The sequence below is a fragment of the Caloenas nicobarica genome, chromosome 1 (assembly GCF_036013445.1).
Source record: "Caloenas nicobarica isolate bCalNic1 chromosome 1, bCalNic1.hap1, whole genome shotgun sequence".
Lineage (NCBI taxonomy): Eukaryota > Metazoa > Chordata > Aves > Columbiformes > Columbidae > Caloenas > Caloenas nicobarica.
In genome coordinates this window covers 85,616,567-85,639,648 of record NC_088245.1, presented here as the reverse complement: position 1 = coordinate 85,639,648, position 23,082 = coordinate 85,616,567, and the positions used below count along the sequence as shown (strand labels likewise).

Sequence of the window (23,082 nt, the reverse complement as noted above, 5' to 3'; positions counted from 1 at the left end):
AAGTGAAATTAACTTTATGGAAATAATTAGGAAAAATTTTTAAAAGCGGGGGAGGGGAGGCATTTTAAAAGCAGATCTCCATTTTTGAATTAATATTATTACATAGGGAAAAACCCTAAACTTACGTCTTCTAACAAGTAGTTTCAAAAAGTGGTGCATTAAAAGACAGCACTGCAATTTGCTGCCTGTTTTCAGTTTGAAGTTTGCATAGATAGGTTTATTTGCAAGAATTAAAGACAGACTGAATTTCATCCCCAGACTTTGCGTTTCAGAAAAATATCTTTACAGTTATGTGTGTTTAGGAAATAAGGCTTAATTCTCAGAACTACTTTGTTAGGCTGATGGATTTTAATTCATTATGAATTACTTAGTGAATTGTTCTGCTCCTATCCTCTTGCTTACTAATGAGAAGATAATTTAAAATGAAGATTATGTATAATGCTTAGTTACAGTTGTTGACAAGTCTGTTATCAAGGACAGCATAAATGTACATTCTAATATATGAATAAGGTTAATGTTTCTGTAGGAACCACAAGTCCTTTATGGGCTTTATGAATTATATACCTTTTTTTTTTTTTTTTTTTTTTTTTTTTTTAACTGAGGACCTAATACTGTGTCCAAGGTCTGCCCCTATTATCCTCTCTGCCATCTGAGTTTTGACTGTCACTTAACTATGTTGTATACATCTCAATTCTTCAGACATCATCTCTGAATCCCCTTCAAATGTTCAGTCGTCTTTACCTACTGCACTTTGGGTTTTGTGTGTTATATACAAAAAGATGATGATACTGACATTGGCACAACTAAATTGGGCCTCTCATTCACAGCTGCTGGCAGGGACAGTTTTGTTGGTTTTGCCTTTGTTACCTTTGTGCATGCCACTCAAAATAGCTGTGAAGTTTTGGAACAAGAATTACTGCAGTCCAAAGTAATGTCTCATTTGCTTTGACACTTTGCTTTTTATATCTTTTCACATATCATCCTGCAGAAAGTCTGTGTTTGGGAATATAATTTTGCAGATGGATGTTTCCTTTAAGTTTATGATTTTTTTCCAGTCTCTCCAAGTCCCTTTCTATTGCTACTTTTTTCCACACTTATGTTTTAACTACTGACAATTTATCACATAGGGATTTCATGAACAAGATGTTTGCCACCTAATAATTAATGACAATCACTAGCAAATCAGGGCTGTGCTCGTGTTGAACACAACCTGTCAATAATGGAGGGGGCTTATTTTTTACCTGTTCAGGCAGACATGGGATACTGGGCGGGGGGGGAAAAAAAAAGAGAGTGTATGTGTGCATAGTAGAGAATACAGCTGGACTATAGTTATTAAGATCTGAGAGCGTGTCTCCTTAATATAATCATGGAACAGGTGTGGTAGGAAGGGACCTGTTTAGATCATCTAGTCTCCTCACCCCCACTCAAGCAGGGTCAGCTAGAACAGGTTACAATGGACGGTGTCTAGTCAGGTTTTGAAATCTCCACAGCACTACTACAGGGTTTGATCACTCTCATAGGTTTTTGGTTTTGTTTTAAAAATGTGGCTTTTTCTTGCATAGTATTTTGTGTTTGAATTTGTACCCATTGCCTCTTGTCACTCGGCACTGCTGAGAAGAGTCAGGCTCCCTCTTCTTCATTGCCTTTTATCAGGTACTTATATAGATCAATGAAATCCCCCTGAGCCTTTTCTCCCTGAGGATAAATCATCCTGCCTCTCTCAGCCTCTTCTCAAATGAAAGATGCTCCATTCTCTTACTTGTATTTGTCTATGTCTTGTACTGGAGAGCCCAGAACTGGACAGAGCACTCCAGTTGTGGCCTCACCAGTGCCGAGTAGGGGGAAAGGATCACATCCCTCAAACCTGCTGAAAACACTTTTCCTAATGCTATTAACCTTCTTTGCTATGACATTGTATTGCTGGCTTGTGGTCAGCTTGTTGTCCACCAGGACTTCAGGCTCTCCACTGCAGAGCTGCTTTCCAGCCTGTCAGCCTCCAGCATGTCCTGGTGCATAAGTTTATTCCTCCCCAGATGCAGAATTTCACGTTTCACTTTGTTGAACTTCATGAGATTCCTCTCTGCCCAATTCTTCACCCAGTTCAGGTTGCTATGAATGGTAGCTCTGCCATCTGGTGTATTAGCCACTCTAGTTTATATGCAAACTTGCTGAAGGTACACTCTGTCCCATTGTCCCAGTCATTAATGAAGAGGTTAAGCAGAACTGTTCCCAGTATCAGCCTCTGGGGTACATCACTAATGACTAATCTCCAGCTGGACTTTGTGCCACTGGTCACAACCGTCTGAGCTTGGCTGTTCAGCCAGTTTTCAATTCACCTCACTGTCTGCTTATCTAACCCATACTTTGCCAGCTTGTCAACGACGATATTATGTGAGAGAGTGTCAAAAGCCTTGCTAAAGTCAAACAACATCAGCAGCTCTCCACTCACCCACCAAGCTAGTCACCTCATTGTAGAAGGCTATAAGGTTCCTTGGGCATGATTTCCCCTTTGTAAATCCATGGGGACTACTTCCAATGAGCATCTTGTCCTTCCTGACCTTCATTTCAAACTATTCATCAACTACCTGGTTGAAGGGACAGAGTGTGCCCTCAACAAAACTGTGGGGAGTGGCTGATAGGCCACCAGAAGGCTGTGCTGCCATTCAGTGAGACCGGGACAGGCTAGAGAGCTGGGCGAAGAGGAAGCTATTGAGGTTCAAAAAAGGCAAGTATAGGGTCCTGCACATAGGGAGGAATAACCCCATGCACTAGCACAGGTTGGGGGCTGATGCAGAATCAGAGAATCACAGAATCATTTTGGTTGGAAGAGACCCTCAAGATCATTGAGTTCAACCATTAACCTAACTCTGGCACTAAGTCATGTCCCTAAGAACCCCATTTATATGTCATTTAGACACCCCCAGGGATGGTGATTCCACCACTTCCCTGGGTAGCCTGTTGCAATGCAAGAGAACCACTTCCGTGAAGAAATTTTTCTTAATATCGAACCTAAACTTCCTGGGCACAACTTGAGGCCGTTTCGTATTGTCCTATCACTTGCTACTTGGTAGAAGAGACCAACACCCTCCATGCTACAACCTCCTTTCAGGTAGTTGTGGGCAGCGATAAGGTCTCCCCTCAGCCTCTTTTTCTCCAAGCTAAACAACCCCAGTTCCCTCAGCCGCTCCTTATCAGACTTGTGCTCCAGGCCCCTCACCAGCTTCATCACCCTCCTCTGCACTCTCTCTAGTACCTCAATGTCTTTCTTATGATGAGGGGCACCAAAGTGAACACAGTATTCAAGGTGGGGCCTCACTAGCGCTGAGTACAGGGGCACAATCACCCCTCTAGTCCTGCTGGCCACACTATTCCTGATACAAGCCAGGATGCTATTGGCCCTTTTGGCCACCTGGGCACACTGCTGGCTCATGTCCAGCCAGCTTTCGACCAACACCCCTAGATCCTTTCCCACCAGGCAGCTTTCCAGCCACTCTTCCCCAAGCCTGTAGCTCTGCCTGGGGTTGTTGTGACCCAAGTGCAGGACCCAGCACTTGGTCTTGTTAAACCTCATACAGTTGACCTCAGCCTATTGATCCAGCTGGTTCAGATCCTTCTGTATGGCCTTCCTACCCTCCAGCAGATCAACACTCCCACCCAACTTGGTGTCATCTGCAAACTTACTGAGGGTGCACTCAATCCCTTCATCCAGATCATTGACAAAGAGACTAAACAGAACTGGCCCCAACACTGAGCCCTGGAGAACACCACTCATGACTGACCCCTCCCCCCAAGAAAAGCAATACTTTGTGCAACTTCTGATAAAGTCAATTTCTGAAACTGCCCTGAATACCTTGAAGGGAAACATTCCATTAATACCCCGCCAAATACCTGTGCAGAAAAAACCCACAAATTCATTACAAATCAGAGTAGTAAAAGTTTGCCCTTCAAAAGAAAGAAGGTGCTGGCAAAGCAAACCACTGGCTTTATCAATTATCTTCTAAGTTTTGTTGTTCTGCTTTTGGTAACGCAGTGATGGAATATATGGGAAAAATATATCTGGTGCCTGCAAATCAACTGGAACAGCTAAAGGTGCCACCATTGGCCCATGAAAAACACGAAGACTGATAAAGCCCACTGTTTGGATGCTGAAATGAGGGACATTTTCCAGAAATAAGGCTTGGCAGCCTACATGAAAGTTAAGGTGCATACAGCACCTTTTCACAAATACCTGGCACATGGGAAGCAGAGCTGGGGGATGACTCCAGGAAGAGGATAACTGCTTTCCCTGGCAGACGAATTAAGGAGGGGTCAGCATTTGCACAGATTCCAGTTCTGTACCTTCTGTTACATGTAAGCTGTCATTACAACTGTTACAGCACTGGACTAAAAGGAAACATCAAAATAATTGCTGTTTCTTGCATCAATATCCAGTTCATAGGAACGTTGTAGAGGGGTTTAAATCTTTGCTATATTGTTATGACAGTAGCACTAAGTAGGTATTATTAAGTGTATTCACCCACTTCCATACTCCATTCTCATTTTCTAGTCTATGGCTAAAGAACAACTCAGATTTTTGTGTCCTTGCTATATTTTGCATCATGTTTAGAAGATTATCTCGCTTTGCAAGAGTCTTTCTCTGAGATTTTCAGCTGTTAAGCCCCAGTTTTTCTTAATCCTGTGTATTATCGAGACAGAGCAGGAAAATTTATCTGGGCTTACCTGAAAATCTCCTTTAAGCACCAGCCCTTTCCTGAAATGGATGAACCACTCAAATCCAGAAGTGGCAAGTGGCATCCAAAACCTTAATTTACAGAAAGTATCTCTGTTTTGAAGCAGTAGAAACCATGGAGTTCCCATCCTTGCCTCCATCCAGAACAATCTTTCTGATCTGTAACTCAGGGCAGAATACTGGAAAAGCAAAAGATGAGCACCCCTGTCTGATGGTAAATGAATGAAATAGCTCTACTGCTGAGCTTTGAGTGCCCTTTCCCTTTTATGTCGCCCCCTGCTTTCATTAATATTGTGTTCTCAACAGAGCAGTTAATGTATTGTGATAGTTTGAAAAATGCTGTTATTTGTGGTGATGATCTCTGTGAACAATCAAGTTAGTATCTTCCAAAACTTAATGTGTATTGAAACAAGAACAGGGACTGCTGTGTCCGTGAGGACAGGATGATGGGTTTTTGAACTCCTACTGTTTCGAATTTCCACACCATACTACTTCCAAGTGAAGCACCAAATCCAAAATGCACACATGTGAACTCTTCCTGCTGATCTGAAGAGTCTTTGAATCAGGTTTCCAGCTGCTAAAGATGATATCCATTTTTGTTTCTCATAGAAGTTTTCTTTAAAAATTCCTGCATAGTCAGAAAGAACAGCCTACTGCTTCTTGCTTCCATAGGAAACCTGTGAGGTCATTAAGATACCATAAAAGGAGAGGGGGGGCAAAAAAAGACCAAACCACAAGGACAGAGTGAGAAGATTGTGCTGCTTCACGAGGGCCACTCACCTCATCTGCACATTGTCTGGTCTGAGGGTCAGTTGAATCACAGAATCACAGAATCACAGAATGTTAGGGATTGGAAGGGACCTCGAAAGATCATCTAGTCCAATCCCCCTGCCAGAGCAGGAACACCTAGGTGAGGTTACACAGGAAGGCGTCCAGGCGGGTTTGGAATGTCTCCAGAGAAGGAGAATCCACAACCTCCCTGGGCAGCCTGTTCCAGTGTTCCGTCACCCTCACTGAGAAGTTGTTTCTTCTCACATTTAAGTGGAACCTCTTGTGTTCCAGCTTGAACCCATGGGTTGCCGGGCGCGGTGGCGCGCGCCTGTTGTCCCAGCAATGTCGGGAGATAGAGTCCGTCGAATCGCTTGAGTCCAGGAGTTCGAGACCGCACTGTGGCGCTGAGCTGGCCAGCGTTCTGTATGGTGCGTGAACCCCGGAGGCGTGGGGCCGGGGGCACCGGTATGTAAGTGAAGAAATGGTGGAAGATCTCTCTATCTTGAAAAGAAGAGCTAGGATAGGTAACCTTTATCTTGTAGGACTTACCGAACAGAGGGAAAATATTACTGGCAGCTCTTCCAAAGTGTTGCTGACCCCAACGGAAGGGAAGGTTTTAAAAGTCACATGGACACTGAAAAACCTTTCTGTTCCAGCCTTTGGTGATACATTCTGCTTGTCCACATGGCTTCTTCGTGCTGGTCCTTTTGGTGGAGGTCATATTGCTGTTGGCTTATTATTTCAATAGAGGCCTGTAAAAGCCTAATTCAGAGTGTCTTTTTGTCACTGCAGTTGTCCTGAAATTAGTTCCCAGTGTTGACACTTATTTTTGCAGTCATGCTGTTAGTAATTCCTTGTAACAAACCTCCTGTGCTTTTTGCCATTTTTATGGGGGGGCATATTTAAGCTGTTCCATGTATTTTTCATTGTATCATCTTTGCTTCAAGCAAGATTGGTTGTTTTAACACAGCACAGAGGAAGGTAGGAAGCTTTATGTTCTCTGTAACTGGGCCACAGATGGCCCAGGGCATGTTATTCAAAGTGGAGGTACAAACTGAGACATTTGCTGCTTGTTTTTGTCCCTAGTGGTTGTCTCTTGGTGTTTGGTTTCTGTATGTCTCTGTTCTATTCCAAGTCTGTTAAGAGCTCCCCTGGTGTTTAACCATTAATAGTAAGTCTGATGCCAAGAAGAAATCTTCCTGCCACTCTTTTTCTCTCACACGCCTAGTTGTGCTATTTTTCCATCACAAATTGTGTGCATGAGATGGAATGATGGCAAAAAAACCCCCAAGAGTATGGCCCTCATACCTTTTCCTCTAGGTAGTATCTTCCTTATCAGATTCCTGTTGCCCAGTGCTGTTCAATGGGTTACTTCAATGGTAAGTCTATCAATATTATTCTATTAATAAACCTTACCAGAATGGCATATCCTACCTCTTCTTTAGCCCAACTTGTTTGATGCTTGCTAGTTTTGCTGAATTCTGCATGCATTATCTCACATTGAGAAGCATTATATCGTACTCAGAGAAGCATGAAATGTCATTATTTGTTTATATACTAGGAAACTACAAGTGTTGTTAGCAATAAATAAAATTATCTAGCCCTTACTGACTATTGTGGCCACAATACTTGATTCTTGTAATCGCTTATGGCATAACTGAGAAGTAAATTGATAAATTATGTGAAGCAAAACATACTACATAGGGCTTGCTAATATTCCCCTTGTTCCTATTATTGGAAAATATTAGAGAGACAGACTGTTCGGTTTTCATACTGATGTCTAGAATTGTGAATATTTCATTCACTTCCTGTCTAATAATTCCTCCCAGGCCAGATAATCCTGTGCACAATCTCCTTCCGTACAATCTGTCAGTCTTGGCATACCTCTGACCATCTGTGTTATCCCTCCCAAAGTCTTGTAAACTCTTACTATATCTTCTTTAGGTTAAGGCAACTAAATCTGGGTATGATGCTCTATTGTCTAAGTTTGTATTGTTATATTAGTTCACACAATGCTCAAAAATCTGAATGAAATAAGAGAGCCCCTTTCCCACTCCAATGATAGCACTTGTTAGGGAAAGACTTGCATTTGGGTTTGTCTCTCTCTGGGCTTATCTGGATTTCTGATTTCTTTTGAATATTTGAGACTTTTACTGTCTCCTAGAATGCTGTATGTTTTCTCAACATAGTGATGGTAACAGATAGATGTTGAGATACTGAAGAGAATTCAGGCTTTGATAGTGAAATAGCAAAGCAAGAGAGAAACTGTGAGAAAAGTTGGTGTTCCTTTTGTTAGCTTTCAAGCTCAAAATATGTGTGTCATAGCTTGACTAAATTACTCTATAAGTAAGAGTCTGTGTATCCATGTATGTGACTGCCTTTATGATAGTGTTCTGCAGTTACCTTCATGAATAAACACCAGAGGAAGGAGAGATTTGATAGTTGCCTGGAGGATGATAATTTCTAATCATGAGAGGGAAATAAACCAACATTTTTTGAGAAGAAAGATCCAGTCAAGTTTATTATGCTGTCAAACCATTTTCCACTCTAATGCAATTAAATACCAAGCAGCATATATTATCTAATTATATAGTGAAAAAGGAATTAATAAGGTGACTTGATATGTTTTTGCTGCTTTCACCTGCCAGCATTCCGTTGTACCAAACAGAAAGAGGTAGATCCTATGAGAATAAATAGCTGTCTTCATGTTGTACAGAAAATGAGATTGGTAGACAAAAAAGTATCAGGGAAAGCTATTTGATTGCTAGAATTCTAGGTAGCTTTGGTTGGTATGGTTGTATGCAATTAAGTTCCAAGTCAGTGGAATTATTTGAGATTTTTTTTAGGAAGCGTGAGTGAGAAAAACATTTGGCCTGGGACCTAAGGTTTAAAGCATAAATTTTAGCATCAACAGTACTGCTACCAGTAGAATGACAGAGATAAAAACAGAGAAGTAAGCAAAAAAATTGAGGAGCTCTGGAAAGGAGAAAAATAAAATTTGACTTAAAACTGTTAGTGCTATTTGGTATGTGATGCCACCTTGTGGAAGTTTTTAGATTGTCGTGTCTATTAGCAAATCTCTTCCAACTCATACAGTCATAGAATTGTTTCGGTTGGAAGGGGCCTTCAAAGGTCGTCTAGTCCAACCCCCTGCAATGAGCAAGGAAGTCTTTGTGACTATTTAGTCTCTTCAGTCACTGTAGATAATCCTGTTTGCATAGATCAGCCTTAGTCTTTAATAGCCACTCCATCACCTGATTTTTTAATGTAATCTGCACTTCTGGTGTAATTTAGGGATGGAGAAATCTTAGTCTGGGAGGTAAAAAGTCTGTGAAAAGGAGAACTTTCCTTAGCTTGCCCAGTGGGCCTGGGAATCAGCCATGGTGAGGGTGTGAGCAGTGCAGATACTGTGGTATAATTGTAGTACTACACTAATGTGTGTTGTCAGCTCTGAAGGGACCTATTAATCACATTGTGCATGTTGGCATGTTAATGAAAACACTACAGCAGTTGGAAAGGAGTTATTCTGTGGTTTTCTTCAGTGGGACATTACAATTGCAGGAAGAACGAGCAAATGTGGACATGTCTGCTGTCTCAGCTGACATATCACTTCGTTTTGCATTGTAAAGGATTCCTCTATTCATGTATTCAGATGTCTGGCATTTGAGTTGTATCTCCATAGTGGTCTGCCTAGGGACAGCACAGGTGTGTTGCTAATCCACAAGACCTTTGTTGAAAATGTTTCACATCAAATGCCAAATGTTTCTTCCCTGTTAGAGGCATTGTGAAAAGGTGGAGGTGTGGTAGGTGACTGGTTTTCTGCCAAAAAGCAAGGAGTTTTGCTCCTGAGTTTACCAAAATACTAGTGTGGCTACCACAACCAAGTGAAGAAATCATCTGTCCGGTAGTGTATATAGAGGATCTCCTGAACTGAGACCCAGTTAGAGGGACAAAGGCCATCTGTCCATTTTTCTGCTCTCCAGCTTGGATTCTCCTTCTGCTCTTGGTCCTTTTCCATCTTCATGTCCATCCCATGGACCAGCAGTGGGCCTGTCACTTTCCAGATTTCCTGTACTTGAAGGTAGCTCTCCCTTCCCTCATCTAAGCCATTGGCTGCTTCTAACTTTGTCTAAATAAACATAAACATGAGCCTTCTGGATTAATTTCAGAGCCACCTTTCTACTCTAGACTCTGTCTACGATTGTGTTGGGTTCTTTCCAAATGTTAAAGAGATGCTGGTAAGGGCTTCTTTTTTCTACCTGTATTGCTACTATCCTCATAACTGGAGTTGGATACTGAGGTGCAAGTCTTCATGGGCTGATCTTTCCACTGGTCACTTGTGCTTCTTTTTGTCCTTTACTTGCCCTTCCTCTGTAAGCCTTTTGCCCTGATCTTGCTTTCACCACCACCTTGTTTGTCTGCGGTGGTTTGCTGCTTTTGGCCTGATGATTTCAGAATTGACTGCCCTCTTTCAAAACACTTGAGCTCGGGCTGTGATGAGTATGAAAGTCCAAGGAACACATTTGTGAATAACCTTTAAGGTCTGAATTGAGGCTCTGAGGGGAAGTTACACTGAACAATTCAAGTCTTTGGCAGGGGTAGTAGAAACTTCTTTGGAAACATTTACAGTCTCATCCATGGAGTGTTATGAAGTCACTGATTGAAGTGCTATCAGCTATTGGCAATGTACAGCCTTGGCAGCTTAGAAATGCCATTTAAAACCTTAAATGAAAGTTGTGTGGTGAGAGCTGCATCTAACCTCCTGAACCATCAAGCTCTCGGCCTGAGCAACTGCCTGTGATTCTCATCGAATGGTTGAAGCAGCTGAGCCACAGAGTGGATTCCTGGAGTCACCAAAACTGCAGCAATTCAAGGACAGAATAGATGCAATTTAAAGCAGGAGCAATAGAGTGACTGATTCCATGAACTGCAGACAGTTTAAACCTGTGGTTATGTCCACTGGGTCCTGCAGCAGGATGTGATCAGGATACTTCTTTTTTGCTTCCCCCCCACAGTTCTCTGTTACTCCAAGTTCACATTCACCTTGCTGAAATACAGTGAAAGGCTATGAGAAATCACTTGAAGACTATTAATTGGAGAGGACAGATTTAGGGGAAGAGGTGAAAGTCCTGTCGCCCTTTCCTGCCGCATGCATGTATGTTTTCTACCAGTCTTTTCAGTCAGATAGTAGCTGTTTGACTTTTTGCTGCTAAACACATTCGTGTTGCAGCTGCATCCAGCTCTGTTACAGGAAACAAATGTTGTGACATTTATCCACACCCAGTGATGCAGAGCTCCCCAAATCACACTGTGGAGTTATTGTGTGTTGAGTTTTGGAAGCAGAGGTACTTCCCAGCCTCCTTTCAAGAATGCCTACAGTTTCCTCTGTGTTAGCCAATGCATGTGCTTGTGAGCTTTAAACAGTTGTGGGATTTTTTTCCCAGATTCTTAAGCTAATGCTTAGGTGCGAGGGGGCCTGGAAATAACCACCAATGCAGTATAGATAATCTCCATCTCTTATTCTCTTTCTGTGCCTACACAACCCTGTATTTTTATGCTTTGCATGATGTTAGCTCTTGTAGACCTGGTACATTGGGAGATGTTTTACCTCTCATGGGAAAACCTGTGAGCATCTTGCATAAGGCCTACTCCTGGTCACAATTCTCCACGAAACCAGTGAATCTCCCTAGATGCAAAGTAGTTTCAAAAGCTTCAAGCAAACTAGGAAGGAGTCTCAGAGCAGACAGAAGGGTCACAGGGGAAGTAAAAGAAAATAGCCATGTGTATGATTATGAAAACATAAGCCTGACTCATAGGTAAGGTGACATGAATGCAGGAAGATACTGTTCTAGTTTTTCTTTCATGTTCTGTGAAGCAGCAAAACCAAAAGGTGCCAGTTGTACCCTGAACTATCTGCCCTTCTGGTAAAATCACCTCAGACAGAAGGAGGGATATTTGCCCAGAAAGTTAGGTCTGTAGCTCTTCATCATGCAGGATTAGTGCTCATCACAAGGCAGGATTGAACCCCATTTTAGTGGATATGCTGTTATCTGGTCTTGAGTTTCCAATCTGAGAAAAAGTAAGTTTATGCAAGCACAATGGGGTAGGCTGGATGTGGTGAACTTGCTTGATGGCAAGAACTTTTGTTCCTTTTGTTCGTCACTGCTGACAGGTGAACACCAGCAGCTTTGGGATATCACTGTGAGTAATGATTAAGTGCTGTTTTACTTTTCCCATGCAATGGTCCAAGTAAATTGGAGCAAAGCACTCTGAGTTGGCGGGGGGATACTCTGAGCTTCCTGCAGATAATAAACCTAGAAATCTGATTTTTGCGGTATTGAACACTGGCAAATAGCAGTAAAGCTATGGGAACTCAACCCAATCTGGCTGCTGGGACTGAGCATTTTATGACAAATATTTATTGAAATGATACTATTAATTGTAATTACCTCCAGGTCTTCTTTGCCTGCCCTAGGATGAGGAAATATGGGGCTGGATACTCTGAGACATTGTAGATGACTGCAGAAATAAGTGCAATGGAGCACTATTTCAAATAAGGTTTTTTGTCTTCGTACAGAAAAATTGCATTGGGTTGTGCTATTGGAAGATCAATGGGTAGCCCTGGTTTCATGTGCTGAGTCTTTTAAAAGATAATTCTGCCATCCAATGGCTTTTGAGTAAATTAATAAGTATAGGTGACATGACCAAGTCTAGGTAAGAACATTTAGTTTCACTTTGTTTCAGCACCAAGCCACTGAGAGCATTACCGCAGAACAGTTACCTGATGAGAAATTCTTTCCTTTCAGAGTTGAGGGGAAGGACCCAGTGCCATTTCTTTTAATGGTGAAACCTATCTTTTGTTTTTCTCTTTACAGTTATGTGGCTGTGGGCTGCTGGGTGTGGGCATCTGGCTGTCAGTGTCACAAGGAAACTTTGCCACGTTTTCTCCTAGCTTTCCATCGCTTTCAGCTGCCAACCTAGTAATTGCCATTGGCACAGTCATCATGGTGACCGGCTTTCTGGGCTGCCTAGGTGCTATCAAGGAAAACAAGTGCCTCCTGTTGAGTGTAAGATATCAATACTTCTTTTCACTAAGACCAGTGACTGTTGCTTTGTTGTGTTTTTATTTAAATGACCAATGCAATAAAGTATTGTGGATCACTGTAACATTGCCTTTGGCTTTTAATCTTCTGTATGCCTGCAGTATGACATCCCACAGCTTTGGTCACAAAGATATCATTTGTGTATTAGCAAATGTATCCTTGTTACTGCTTTAATGTATTAGATAGCAAAGCAAATTATTATCAGTTATCTCTGAATGGTTAAACATGAACTGTATGGTCAACCTGGACAGTCCTCTGGAAATGTCCGTTGGAAGGATTGACTGAAAAAATCTTACACGCAGCTGCTTTTGGATGCCTCTTAAAGTGTCTTATGGCAATTTACTATTTTGCCTTTATCTAAGGCCTTTGTCAGTGGTTGGTGGAAACCATCTGACCCAAAGTTAAGAAGTCAGGGTCTCTGCCAGGCCTTACCAAAAAAAAAAATCGGATCCTTGGCAGCGTTTGTCCAGCACTGAAGCACAGAGATTGGGAACCCCTCTCAGAAAACACAGTATGGGTCACTCCTCTTGCATAAATCTAAGAGTCTTCACCATGCTTTTCCCCACCCCAAAGAGAGAGGTATTGTGGCAGAAGGTGAGAGAACTGCTTTCAAAACAGACAGCTTCCGATTTAGTCACAGCTTATGAATCACAGGTGCTGTGACATTAAGGAACACTTGAGTTTCCTTGTGTATGTCTCCCTTATATGGTGTGGAGCAACATCTAGGCAGCATCTCAGAGAATTATACTGGAGGACAAACGTGTACTTGTTTTTTGCTATCTGCTGCTTGGTTTTGTATGTAGGTTTTTTGTAGGAAAACAGAGAACAATGAGACCTGTGTCGTTCATCCACAGAGTGCAACAGCAGCTGAATACTTTTTTTTAAGAGTGTTTATATTCTGACAAGGTTCTGCAAAAGTCTTTTTTCACTATCATGACTATCATGAGTTTCCAGTTGGAGAACTTGCTGCAATGCATACTACATCTCCTCCAGTGGCTGCATGGGATATGTCATAAAGGCAAATAGTGGGCATGAAAAGTAGTGAGAAACTACTGGAGCTTACACTTGGGTTGCCCCTGCAGAGAGAGATTTCAGCTACGGAGAGTTGGGAATAGAATTGCTGAGTAATGTAATGACTATTCCAACAGTAAGATGTGGGCAGCCAGTCACCTGCTAGAAGCTCACTCCTGAAGCCTGTCAAATTTATCTTTGCGGTAATGGGTTTAGCATCTGTTCTGTAGTCTGTATGAAGGAGACTACCAGGGCTGCGTGCTGTGACAGCAGTCAAAGGTGCAAGACAAAAGCATTGCTGAAACCTGTAAACTGGTAGTATGGCAAAACCTAAGATTTAGAGAATGCTAGACAGTCAGTTTCCTCATTGATGGTGAGACCTACAGGAGTTTTAGCAGAAATATGATACTTCAATGTTCCTGAATAGTTTGAAATCAAACTTTCGTGTTTTTGGCAGTAGAGGAAAGGTTTAGAGGACAAGGCCTATAGTCTTCAGAGTTTATAGCAGCCCCAGCTCTGCTCTCTAGTTGGCAAGTCTTCATATACTGTTTGTTTTTTCTTTGTTCTAGTTTTTCATCATTTTGCTGATAATTCTCCTGGCAGAGCTGATACTACTAATTTTGTTCTTCATTTATATGGACAAGGTAAGCAAATATGCCATATAGATTCATTAACTGTACTAGCATGTAAACCAGGTTCAGTTTGCTTTTGTTTAATGGAGGTATGTGGGTTCTCCTTGGTCTTCACTTTGTTGAAGGTTTAACCTTGAGATCCTGGCTGTTTTCTGTAAGCTGTTTCTGCAGGAAAAAGTGGTGAGGAGGAGAGGAGAGGCCACTGAGCTTTCCAGTTTCCTTCCTGAAATAAATCCGTGGTCCAGGGCCTACCTTTTAGTGTTCTCCTAAAAGCTAAGATAGCCTTCAACATAGCTGTTTGATGTCTCTGCAAGAAGCTGATCATCTTGTGGACCTGTGTTGTGAGAGGTCCTACTTAGGACCTGGTTAGCTTCTTAGGGCCAACCCTTGAACAGGACTGGAGAAGAGAGGCCTGAGATATTCACAGGTTATTCCAGATGCCACCAGCTGGCTCAGTTGACTGGGCAATCCCAGAGAGTTTGCTGGGCAATCCCAGAGAGTTTGTCAAGGTTACAGGTAGGAGAGGCTGCTGTGTGGCATTGCCAACAGCTGTATCTGGCAAAGTTAAAGTAAGCTCAGATTTCTGCTGATCACTCTTCAGTTAGTTTGGATCATATGATGACTGTATGATGGACTTTTAGTAGAGGGGAAGCTGTTTGGTCTCCTGTGAATTAATCCAGTATTTTGCAGTCTGAGGGAGACACTAGGCCTTGGCAGGTGCTTAAAGGTCCCACTGACTTGTGAGAGTCTTGAAGCTATGATGGGCTTTTCTACCCATGTTAAGTTTGTGGTCAGAGAAGGTAAGAGAGATACATTCTATATGTAAGTGTACCATTTGGTCCTTTCCTCGAAATAGCGCATTGACTTCCTGTATTTTTTTACATGATGCAGGTGAGTGACAGTGCAAAGAAGGATTTGAAGGAAGGTATGAAGCTGTACAATTCAGAAAACAATGTTGGACTGAAAAATGCATGGAATATCATTCAAGCAGAGGTAACATTTTCTCAATAGAAAAAAAAAAAAACAATTTGGCCGTAAAGGCTGCTGTAGTTGTTGTGGTTTGATCACGGGGAGACAATCAAAAACCGTGGCAGATGTATTTTTCTTAACCCTCTTCCCCCTTTTTCCCTCCCCTTTCCTCCCTCTTTTCACTAAGGACAGGCGATTTTGAGAGGAAAGGAAAATAAGGACAGAGAGAAGAGAGTTGGAAAATTTGAAAACATTTTACTAATGCTACTAAATAAACATAGAGAAAAATAGAGCAGAACAAATATTATAGAACCAGTCTTGCAATTCCCAGCAGCTACTCCAGCAGGACCCTGCAGCCAACCGGAACTAGATTCAGTCTGTCATGATGCCTCAGTTTGCAGGGACAGCAGAAAAGAAGCAGAGACGAAGAAGCAGCAAAGCGAAGCAGCAGAAGGCCCAGCAGAAGAGAGAGAGTCCTGGTGTCCACCTTTTATATCTAGGATGTCGTGAATGGGATGGAATACTCCAACTGGTTAATTCGTGGTCACCTGACTCAGACCACCTCCCCTCATTGCTTCCCCCAATGACCCAGGACAGTAGTCTATTAACTGTCACATCCACACCAAGTCTAAAAGATGGCTAATGCAGGCTTTGGTTTCTGGTTTTGCCCTCTTGAACATCCAGGGAGTACTATAGCACCCAGGATCAAAGTGTACTCTATAAGGTGAAAGATGCTTACCTCTCTCCAAGATTCTCTGTGCCCGTCACATAGATGATCTGAAACAGAGGAGAAGCAGCAAAACCTGCACAGGAAGAACTGCACCTTTGGCAGCTAGGCTTTTGCCTTTCAGCAGTTGTGGGCAGAGATTACCTTATATTTAGTTGTTTGGGCTCATGTCCCTGTGGCAAAAAAGACTAATATGCCTTGGGCATGGGACCATTTATTTTCTTTGTGGGTTTATTTTGTTTGGTTGGTTTGGTTGATTTTAGTGATCACTGAGCATGAAGCACTTTAAAAATACAGAAGTATTATGGCAGGCCTTTTAAAAATATGCAGTGGTTTAGTGGAAGTAAAAGTTTGTGATGGTGCATGATTCACAAATTGTGCTAGTTAAGTTAGTTTATTAATCCTGTACTTTTTTCATAGATGAAATGCTGTGGTGTGAATGACTTTACGGATTGGTACCCAGTGCTGGGAGAAAACACTGTTCCAGACCGATGCTGTATGGAAAATTCCCAAGACTGTGGACGGAACTCCACTGAATTAGTGTGGAAAACAGTAAGGCTCATTTTGCTCAGGTCAAGGGAGGGGTGAAAAGGAAGAAAAAGAGGGAATGCACATGAAATAAAATGTGACCTCAGGATTTCAATTTTCATCTTTCATAATTTCAGGGATGTTACGAGAGGGTTATGACCTGGTTTGATGAGAATAAACATGTCCTTGGTTCGATTGGGATGTGCATCCTCATAATGCAGGTAATACTGGTATGATATTTGTCAACATGGTTTTGATTTGCTGTCATCATTCTTGATTCTACTGTGTAAAAAGTGATGCTCAATCACTTTGAGTTTGGTCGTGATTTCAAAAATATCAGATTGGTTTTATGAGTTCATTTAAGGCCACCTACTCAGAAAGGAAGCAGGTCAGTTGTCAGTCCTGCAAAGAACACATGCTGCAGTGGGGTTTTGCTTACCTACATTTTGACTTCAGAGCACCACTTTGGAGTTCTCATGTTTAGCCATTTGTTACCCTGTCCCCTAGGGAACTGTTTTTTCAAATTCTTGAAACAAGTTCTAGAACTTGCCAGAATTAGTCAAATCGTGGCCACTGAACTCAGTAGGTTGACATGTTTTACAGAAGAAGTACAGAGATATCATCATAGTCTATTAAGGTTTGGCGTTCCTATATCACTACTCTGCTTTTGGAGAAGAATACCTGAATCTGATGTTTTCAGTCACAGTTATCTGGCTAAAGAAGCACAAGTTGTTGGGTAAAAAGGAAGAGTGACTCATATGTATTGATTCTGAAAAATTGTTGCATGTATGACAAAGAGCCCTGAGAGAGCACAGGTGGAGGCAAAAAGCTGACAGAGCTGCCTCTGAACATCACTGTGTGCCTGAACAATGTACATGCAAGTTCCCTGATCAGTGTTGAAGCTTGAGAAATATGGCTATTGTAGAACGACTTCTAAAACTACAGCTGGACAGGTCAGCAGTGGAGTTCTGGCAGCCTCCCTGTACTGAAGCCCTTATTGTTTGTTTTCCTTCAGATTCTTGGCATGGCCTTCTCCATGATACTCTTCCAGCAGATTCACAGGACTGGCAAAAAATACGATGCCTAAAGCCTCTGAAATACTATCACATCAACCCTTCTGTCTCTTCATAAAAATGAACAAAAGGAACGATCACAAAGAGTATCAAGCCTAGCTCTGCTGAAGGAATCCGTCCCGTTGACCGATCTACTTTGTTGTTACTTGTGCAGTTATTATCACAACTTATTTGACTCATTTTTTTGTCTATTTCACGTTTGCCATTTTTTTGCCAAAGAGAGGGGAAACCCACCAAACAAATGGATTTTCTACACAAAATCATAGCTCTGCTTTAAGAATGTTTCTTAACTTAAGAAAAAGTTTTGCTCTACTAATCCATGTTATATGTGCAAAAATTATGTGTGTTCAACTTCAAGGGAGAATTCTTCAAAGTCTTCCATTAAGTTTTCAACTCTCATGTCCAATTTACTGGAAGATTCAGAAAAGCCACTCTAACTGAATTTGAGCTGCTTTGCTTTGCAGCTTCTTGTACCTTACAGTGTATACTTTTTTTATTATTATAATTATTATGATGAATATAGCTTAGAATTTAGTTGCCTGACTTCTTACTGGTTTTGGTTTTACACATTTGTTGTACATTAATTTGGGAACCACTGTGCGATCTCCAGAGGACATGTTCTTCAAAGTTGATAGTTGGTGTGGACAAAGAAGGGCATAACTTTTCTCAAGTCCTTGGGGAGGCATCGTCTACCTTTATCAGGGCCTTGATGCCCTTTCTGTAACAAAGGTGGTCCCTTTCAAATCAGAAGCTCTTGCCTCAGATGGAATGCAATGCCATCCTATTGGACCATATGGTAAGCTTCCTGCTCTTGTGAGGCTAAGTTCCCATGCCTTTACTCGCCCAAAGCAGTGTTTGGCTGTTTTGCTGTCATGCTACTTTGAAAGCTAAAAGTACTGACTAAGCAAGTTACTGCTCCCTGGCACAAAGCAGAGAGATTGCATTCTGACCTACTGGCCATTTGAAACAGACTTCACAGATTGTGTTGTGTGTTTCAGAAAGTTTGTCCAAGGCATAGCATGTTGCCAGATATTAGGAAAGGGGATGGCAATTTGATGGCAATATTGTCATGCCATGCCTTTCATTGAAGGGGATTCCTCAGGCAGATGACAGCCATCTCCCTGAGCTGGAAAAGGTGGTTTGATTAAAGGTGACCAAATGATGCAGGAAAGGGGCAATTTCCAAAATAGCACTTGTAGGCAGCATATGTTGTGTCACCTTCAGTACAGAATTGGTTCTTGCTGATGGATTGCCAAGTTCATCCAGTGGAGTAGTTCAGAGTTCACTGCAATGCATATTTTTACCAACATTCCTGTTAGAAAACTTGAACATATATTTCTCTAGTTTGAATGGTGCTTCATTACAGGCAGCCCCCATTTGCTCTTTGTGGCAGGTTTTTGCTGATCTGTGAAGGAAGAAGGAAAGGCTTAGATGTTGGAGGATGTTCTGATTTAACTCCAGTCAGCGCTCAACTCAGCTCTGCTTTTTGTACTAGTAGCAGTCAGAAGTGACCTTCAGAGGTTACCTCATCCAATGTCAGTCTCAAAGGGGGACTGTCATCTATGTGAGATGGGGTTTACTGTGACATTATTGGCTGAGTTTCAGAAACTGTGGAGGATGCAGATTTTGTGCCTTTCAACACCATGCCATGTCAAACTGCTCCTCTGGTAAACAAAATTCTCTTAATGTCCAGTCTGAATATTTATACTTTAAACTTTTAAATATACCATTTTCATTGTATCATTCAGCCTATCTTTTCCTTGTGAGCTGACATAGCTGTTGAGCCACTTCGTATCTGGGAGTTTTTAGCCCCCTGTTTATCTTTCTAGTAGGTCCTGCATGCATCTGTATATCTGGCAGCAATAGTGTTTTATGTGGCCTGTGTGTCACTTTTTTGAGTTCCTATGAAATCAGTGTGACAGAAAGGACTGTGAACGTGTGAGAGACAGAGGTGAATTTGGGTATTGCATTGAAGAAGGAGGTTACTATTCTTAGAGCATGACCCTTGCCCATATGAGCACAAATGCCCGAAGTTTTACAGGGCTCTTGTTTCCCACTGGAGCAGACAATGCCATATGGGTTCAGCTCTTTCACTTGGATTGCCTTCGAAAAAGTCAGGGAGGAAGCAGAGGGAAAGCACAGAAGCTGAATCCAGTTTTACTTCCATTTCTAACAAAAATTGGGACCAGGAGCATGTGAGCCCCACTGGAGATGGATGTTCCATGTTGAAGAAGGGGCTCTGATGCCCAGTGTATTTGCTGCTACATGTAAGACTGTATCCGAAGTTGCTAAGATGCGTTCCCATTTTTGCAAGAAAAGACAGGATGATTTTAATCTGATGGTTCCACTGCATTCTCCCTTTGGGCAGATATGCTTAGCTTTCTCTAGCTTTCTCTGGCATTCAAAAAGAGTAAGCAGGGTGCAGGGCTGAGCAGGAGCATCATCTCTGTCCTTTTGGATCGCACAGTGGTACCTGCCACATTTTAGATTTTAATCTGCAGTCAGTTTTTCTACAGAACATGATAAAATATATTAGTGGAAGAAATAAGGAAATAAAAAATGTTTCTGAGTAACTCAGAGATGAAATGCATAGTTGCAAACTCAGCTACTTCGCCTTCCATCCAAACTTATTTTTGTAGACTGCTTCATTCCATTTCATGATCTAGCAGCATAGATCCTGAAATCTTTTTTAGTGACTACTTTTGGCATTTTAAGCACAGTATTAAGCGAGATAGTTACACGAGCTTCATGTATTCATCTCTATGAAACCACCTACTGGAAGGGGGTCAAAGCAGGGCTGATTTGTGCCTCTAGCTGACTCTCTGATGGGAGATGATGACAGACATCCTGAAAGGAGCAGAAAAGTAATGCCATTTTCCAGGCAACAAAAAACAGCCCTGGGAGGTGTGGAGCTGTATCAGTCAGTTTGTCAGAGAAGGCACTAACTGTCCTGTAAAATGGTCAAAGGGAGCTTTGGCTCATGTATGTATGCACTTTTTTTGCTTATGCTGGTGGGTGGCTGTCTATGTGTTTTCCCCAAATGTCACTCTGACTATTTAACTATAAGTCTTTAGCATGTTTTAAAATAAAAACTGATACTGAGTAAAAGTATCTGTAACATATACAAATATTGATTTGTATAAATGCATACCTCTCTGTATCTCTAATTCATGAAAGCACAGTTCAAGTGTGTGAAAGTGCTGTTTCTCTGAGTGTTCCTTCAGAGTGTAGCAAACCTGCTCTCTCACTGTCCTTCATGCTTGGAAGCTGCAGCACAACTTAAGCAGAAACATAATAGAACTGCTCAAAGAACCTCTACTTGAAAGCTGTTCAAGTGATAGCAGTAAATTCTCTTCCCTCCTGGTGGTACCAAGGTTGTTAGCTATAGGAAGCCTAGGTAGAGGGCCCTCAGAATAAGTGCCCATAGCTAAGTAGCATGTGAGATGATAAAAACAATGGCATAAATGTCTCCAAGATGACAGAAGATGCCTTGTATATGTCATGGATTGAGTTCCTGGACTATTGTCACATTAGGCCAACTCTCCTATCCTGTGTCCACTCCTCCATTTATATGCATGAAATACAAACTCATATACAGGAAGGCTGCAAGCAGAGAGTGGCTGAACTGATCCTCGTGGTCTTTCTTGAGCAATTTATTGGTCAGGCATAGAAAAAGCAAGGAGGAAAAGGGTATTTTCCCAGCAGATGGTTCTTGGGAGCCACATGGAATAGGGCGCACAAAATTCTCACCTAACTTCTTTCCATAGACATGAGCAGCTTCATCCTCTAGCTGTCATGGGGAAACCTGGAGGTATTTGCCTATGGACTAGCCATGTGTTATGCAGTAGAAAGTAGACACTAAGAAAAAAATTGCCATTCCCACCAAATGATGTTTGCACCAGTGTTTCTTCTATGCAATACCTACTTTCACCTTTATATGAAAGATTTTTACTAGGATGATATAAAAATAAAGGATTTTTTTAAAGGTGCCTCTCTGAGCTTGTTTCTCTCCTAACCCCAAGTACCACCAAGACAAAAAGGGGACGAAAAAATTCCAAAATATTCCTACTCCACTGCAGTTGAAGTCTAGAGCTCTTGCAGCTGTTGCTTCTCTGAAAATATTCCCCTCCTGCCCCATCCTTTCTCATCCTGCTTCGAAACAGTACTAAAACAGAAATGGTCTGAAAGATCCCCAAAGAACAGCAAATTAGTTTTGAGAGCCTTGTAATACAAGAAAGACTTTGCAAGTGTCCCAGAGAATACAGAATAGTCAAAGGGATGACAAAGTAGTAGAGAGCTTGAAAGACATCCAGAGGACCCTGAGAAATCTCAGAGAAACCATCACAATTGATTAAACACTGAGATAGAGAAAGATAACAGCATAGACCTCCAAATGCCAGGAAAGTAGAAGATGATCTCAAAGATGCCCAGATGAAATAGTGGAGCCAAGCAGAAGCCAACAAAGCAACAGAGTCTGAAAGAGATTAAGTGAACATAAAGTAGCTTCAGGGAAGGGAAGAAAGCTTCTAAGTGCCCAGGGAAACAAAATGTAGCAGTGTCAGAGAGGCCAAGAAAGAAATAGACATGGCAAAGGACCTTCCAGAGAATACTGAAGAGGCTCAGTGATAACAAGAAAGTATCAGAGATATTAAAGGAGCTCCAGAGTACTCAGTACCAATGGTAGCCTCAGAGAAGTCAAAAAAAAAAGGCAGAAATCTTGAAAGTGCCCAAAGAAGGGAAAATTGATCCAAAATCTGTAAAAGACAGAACACAGACTAGCCTCAAAGAGGCAAAGAAACTAGCAGAAAGCCTGAAAGAACCGTGGTGAACACATACAGACCTTGATGATAACAAGAAAGTAGGAAAGATTCTGAAAGAGCAGTAGGAGAGTATGCCTTCAGCTGCTAAGAAAAGGAGAGAGGTTAAAAGAACAACAGATAATAGCCTTGGAGAAGGGAAGAATCAAGCACGGAGGCTGAAAAAGTCCCAGGAGAAGGAAGAGTAGCTGCTGAGATGCCACATACCTTAAAGAGAGACTGAAACAGACCCAGAAACCCCAGTTTAACTTCAGAAAATTGGGGAAGAGGTGGGGAGAAGAGGCCAGGAGGGGAACAGGGGAACAGCAGAAAGACTGAAAGCACTCCGAAGTCACCTCAGTTGAGAGGAAGGAACAGAACAAAAGCCTGAAGGGCAGCCACAGCAGTTTTGGAGAGTCTAGGGAAAAAAAGTGCAAAGTTTGAGAGAGTTCCAGAGAACAGAGAAGCCTTGTGGAGCTGGAAAGACTAGAAGAGAGCCTGAAAGAAATTCAAAGACAGAATAGTCTCAGAGAAGGTAAGAAAATAGCATAAAGCCTGCAAATGTGAAAGATAACAAAATATAGCAGGAAGACTGAAAGAATGCTGGGAGAGCAGAGAGTAGCCTCCCAGAGACAAAGATGTTAGTCCAAAGAGAACACATGGTACCATTGGAGGGCCACGAAAGTAGGAGACAGACTAGAAGAACACCACTGCATGTAGAGTATGCTTTGAGTGGTGAAGAA

General features: G+C 41.9%; 1 protein-coding gene across 3 annotated transcripts in view; it reads left to right on the top strand.

Moving 5' to 3' along the window:
• TSPAN9 (tetraspanin 9) overlaps nucleotides 1–21,526 on the top strand; it is a 166,719-nt gene extending 145,193 nt beyond the window's left edge. For all 3 annotated transcript variants that reach the window (XM_065641053.1, XM_065641062.1, XM_065641047.1), the window contains 6 exons: nucleotides 12,376–12,567; nucleotides 14,184–14,258; nucleotides 15,138–15,239; nucleotides 16,363–16,494; nucleotides 16,608–16,691; nucleotides 17,486–21,526. In XM_065641053.1, coding sequence (XP_065497125.1) covers nucleotides 12,376–12,567; nucleotides 14,184–14,258; nucleotides 15,138–15,239; nucleotides 16,363–16,494; nucleotides 16,608–16,691; nucleotides 17,486–17,557 — 657 coding nt within the window. In that variant the 3' untranslated portion in view covers nucleotides 17,558–21,526. The remainder of the gene's footprint in view (nucleotides 1–12,375; nucleotides 12,568–14,183; nucleotides 14,259–15,137; nucleotides 15,240–16,362; nucleotides 16,495–16,607; nucleotides 16,692–17,485) is intronic.
• Nucleotides 21,527–23,082: the final 1,556 nt, after the last annotated feature.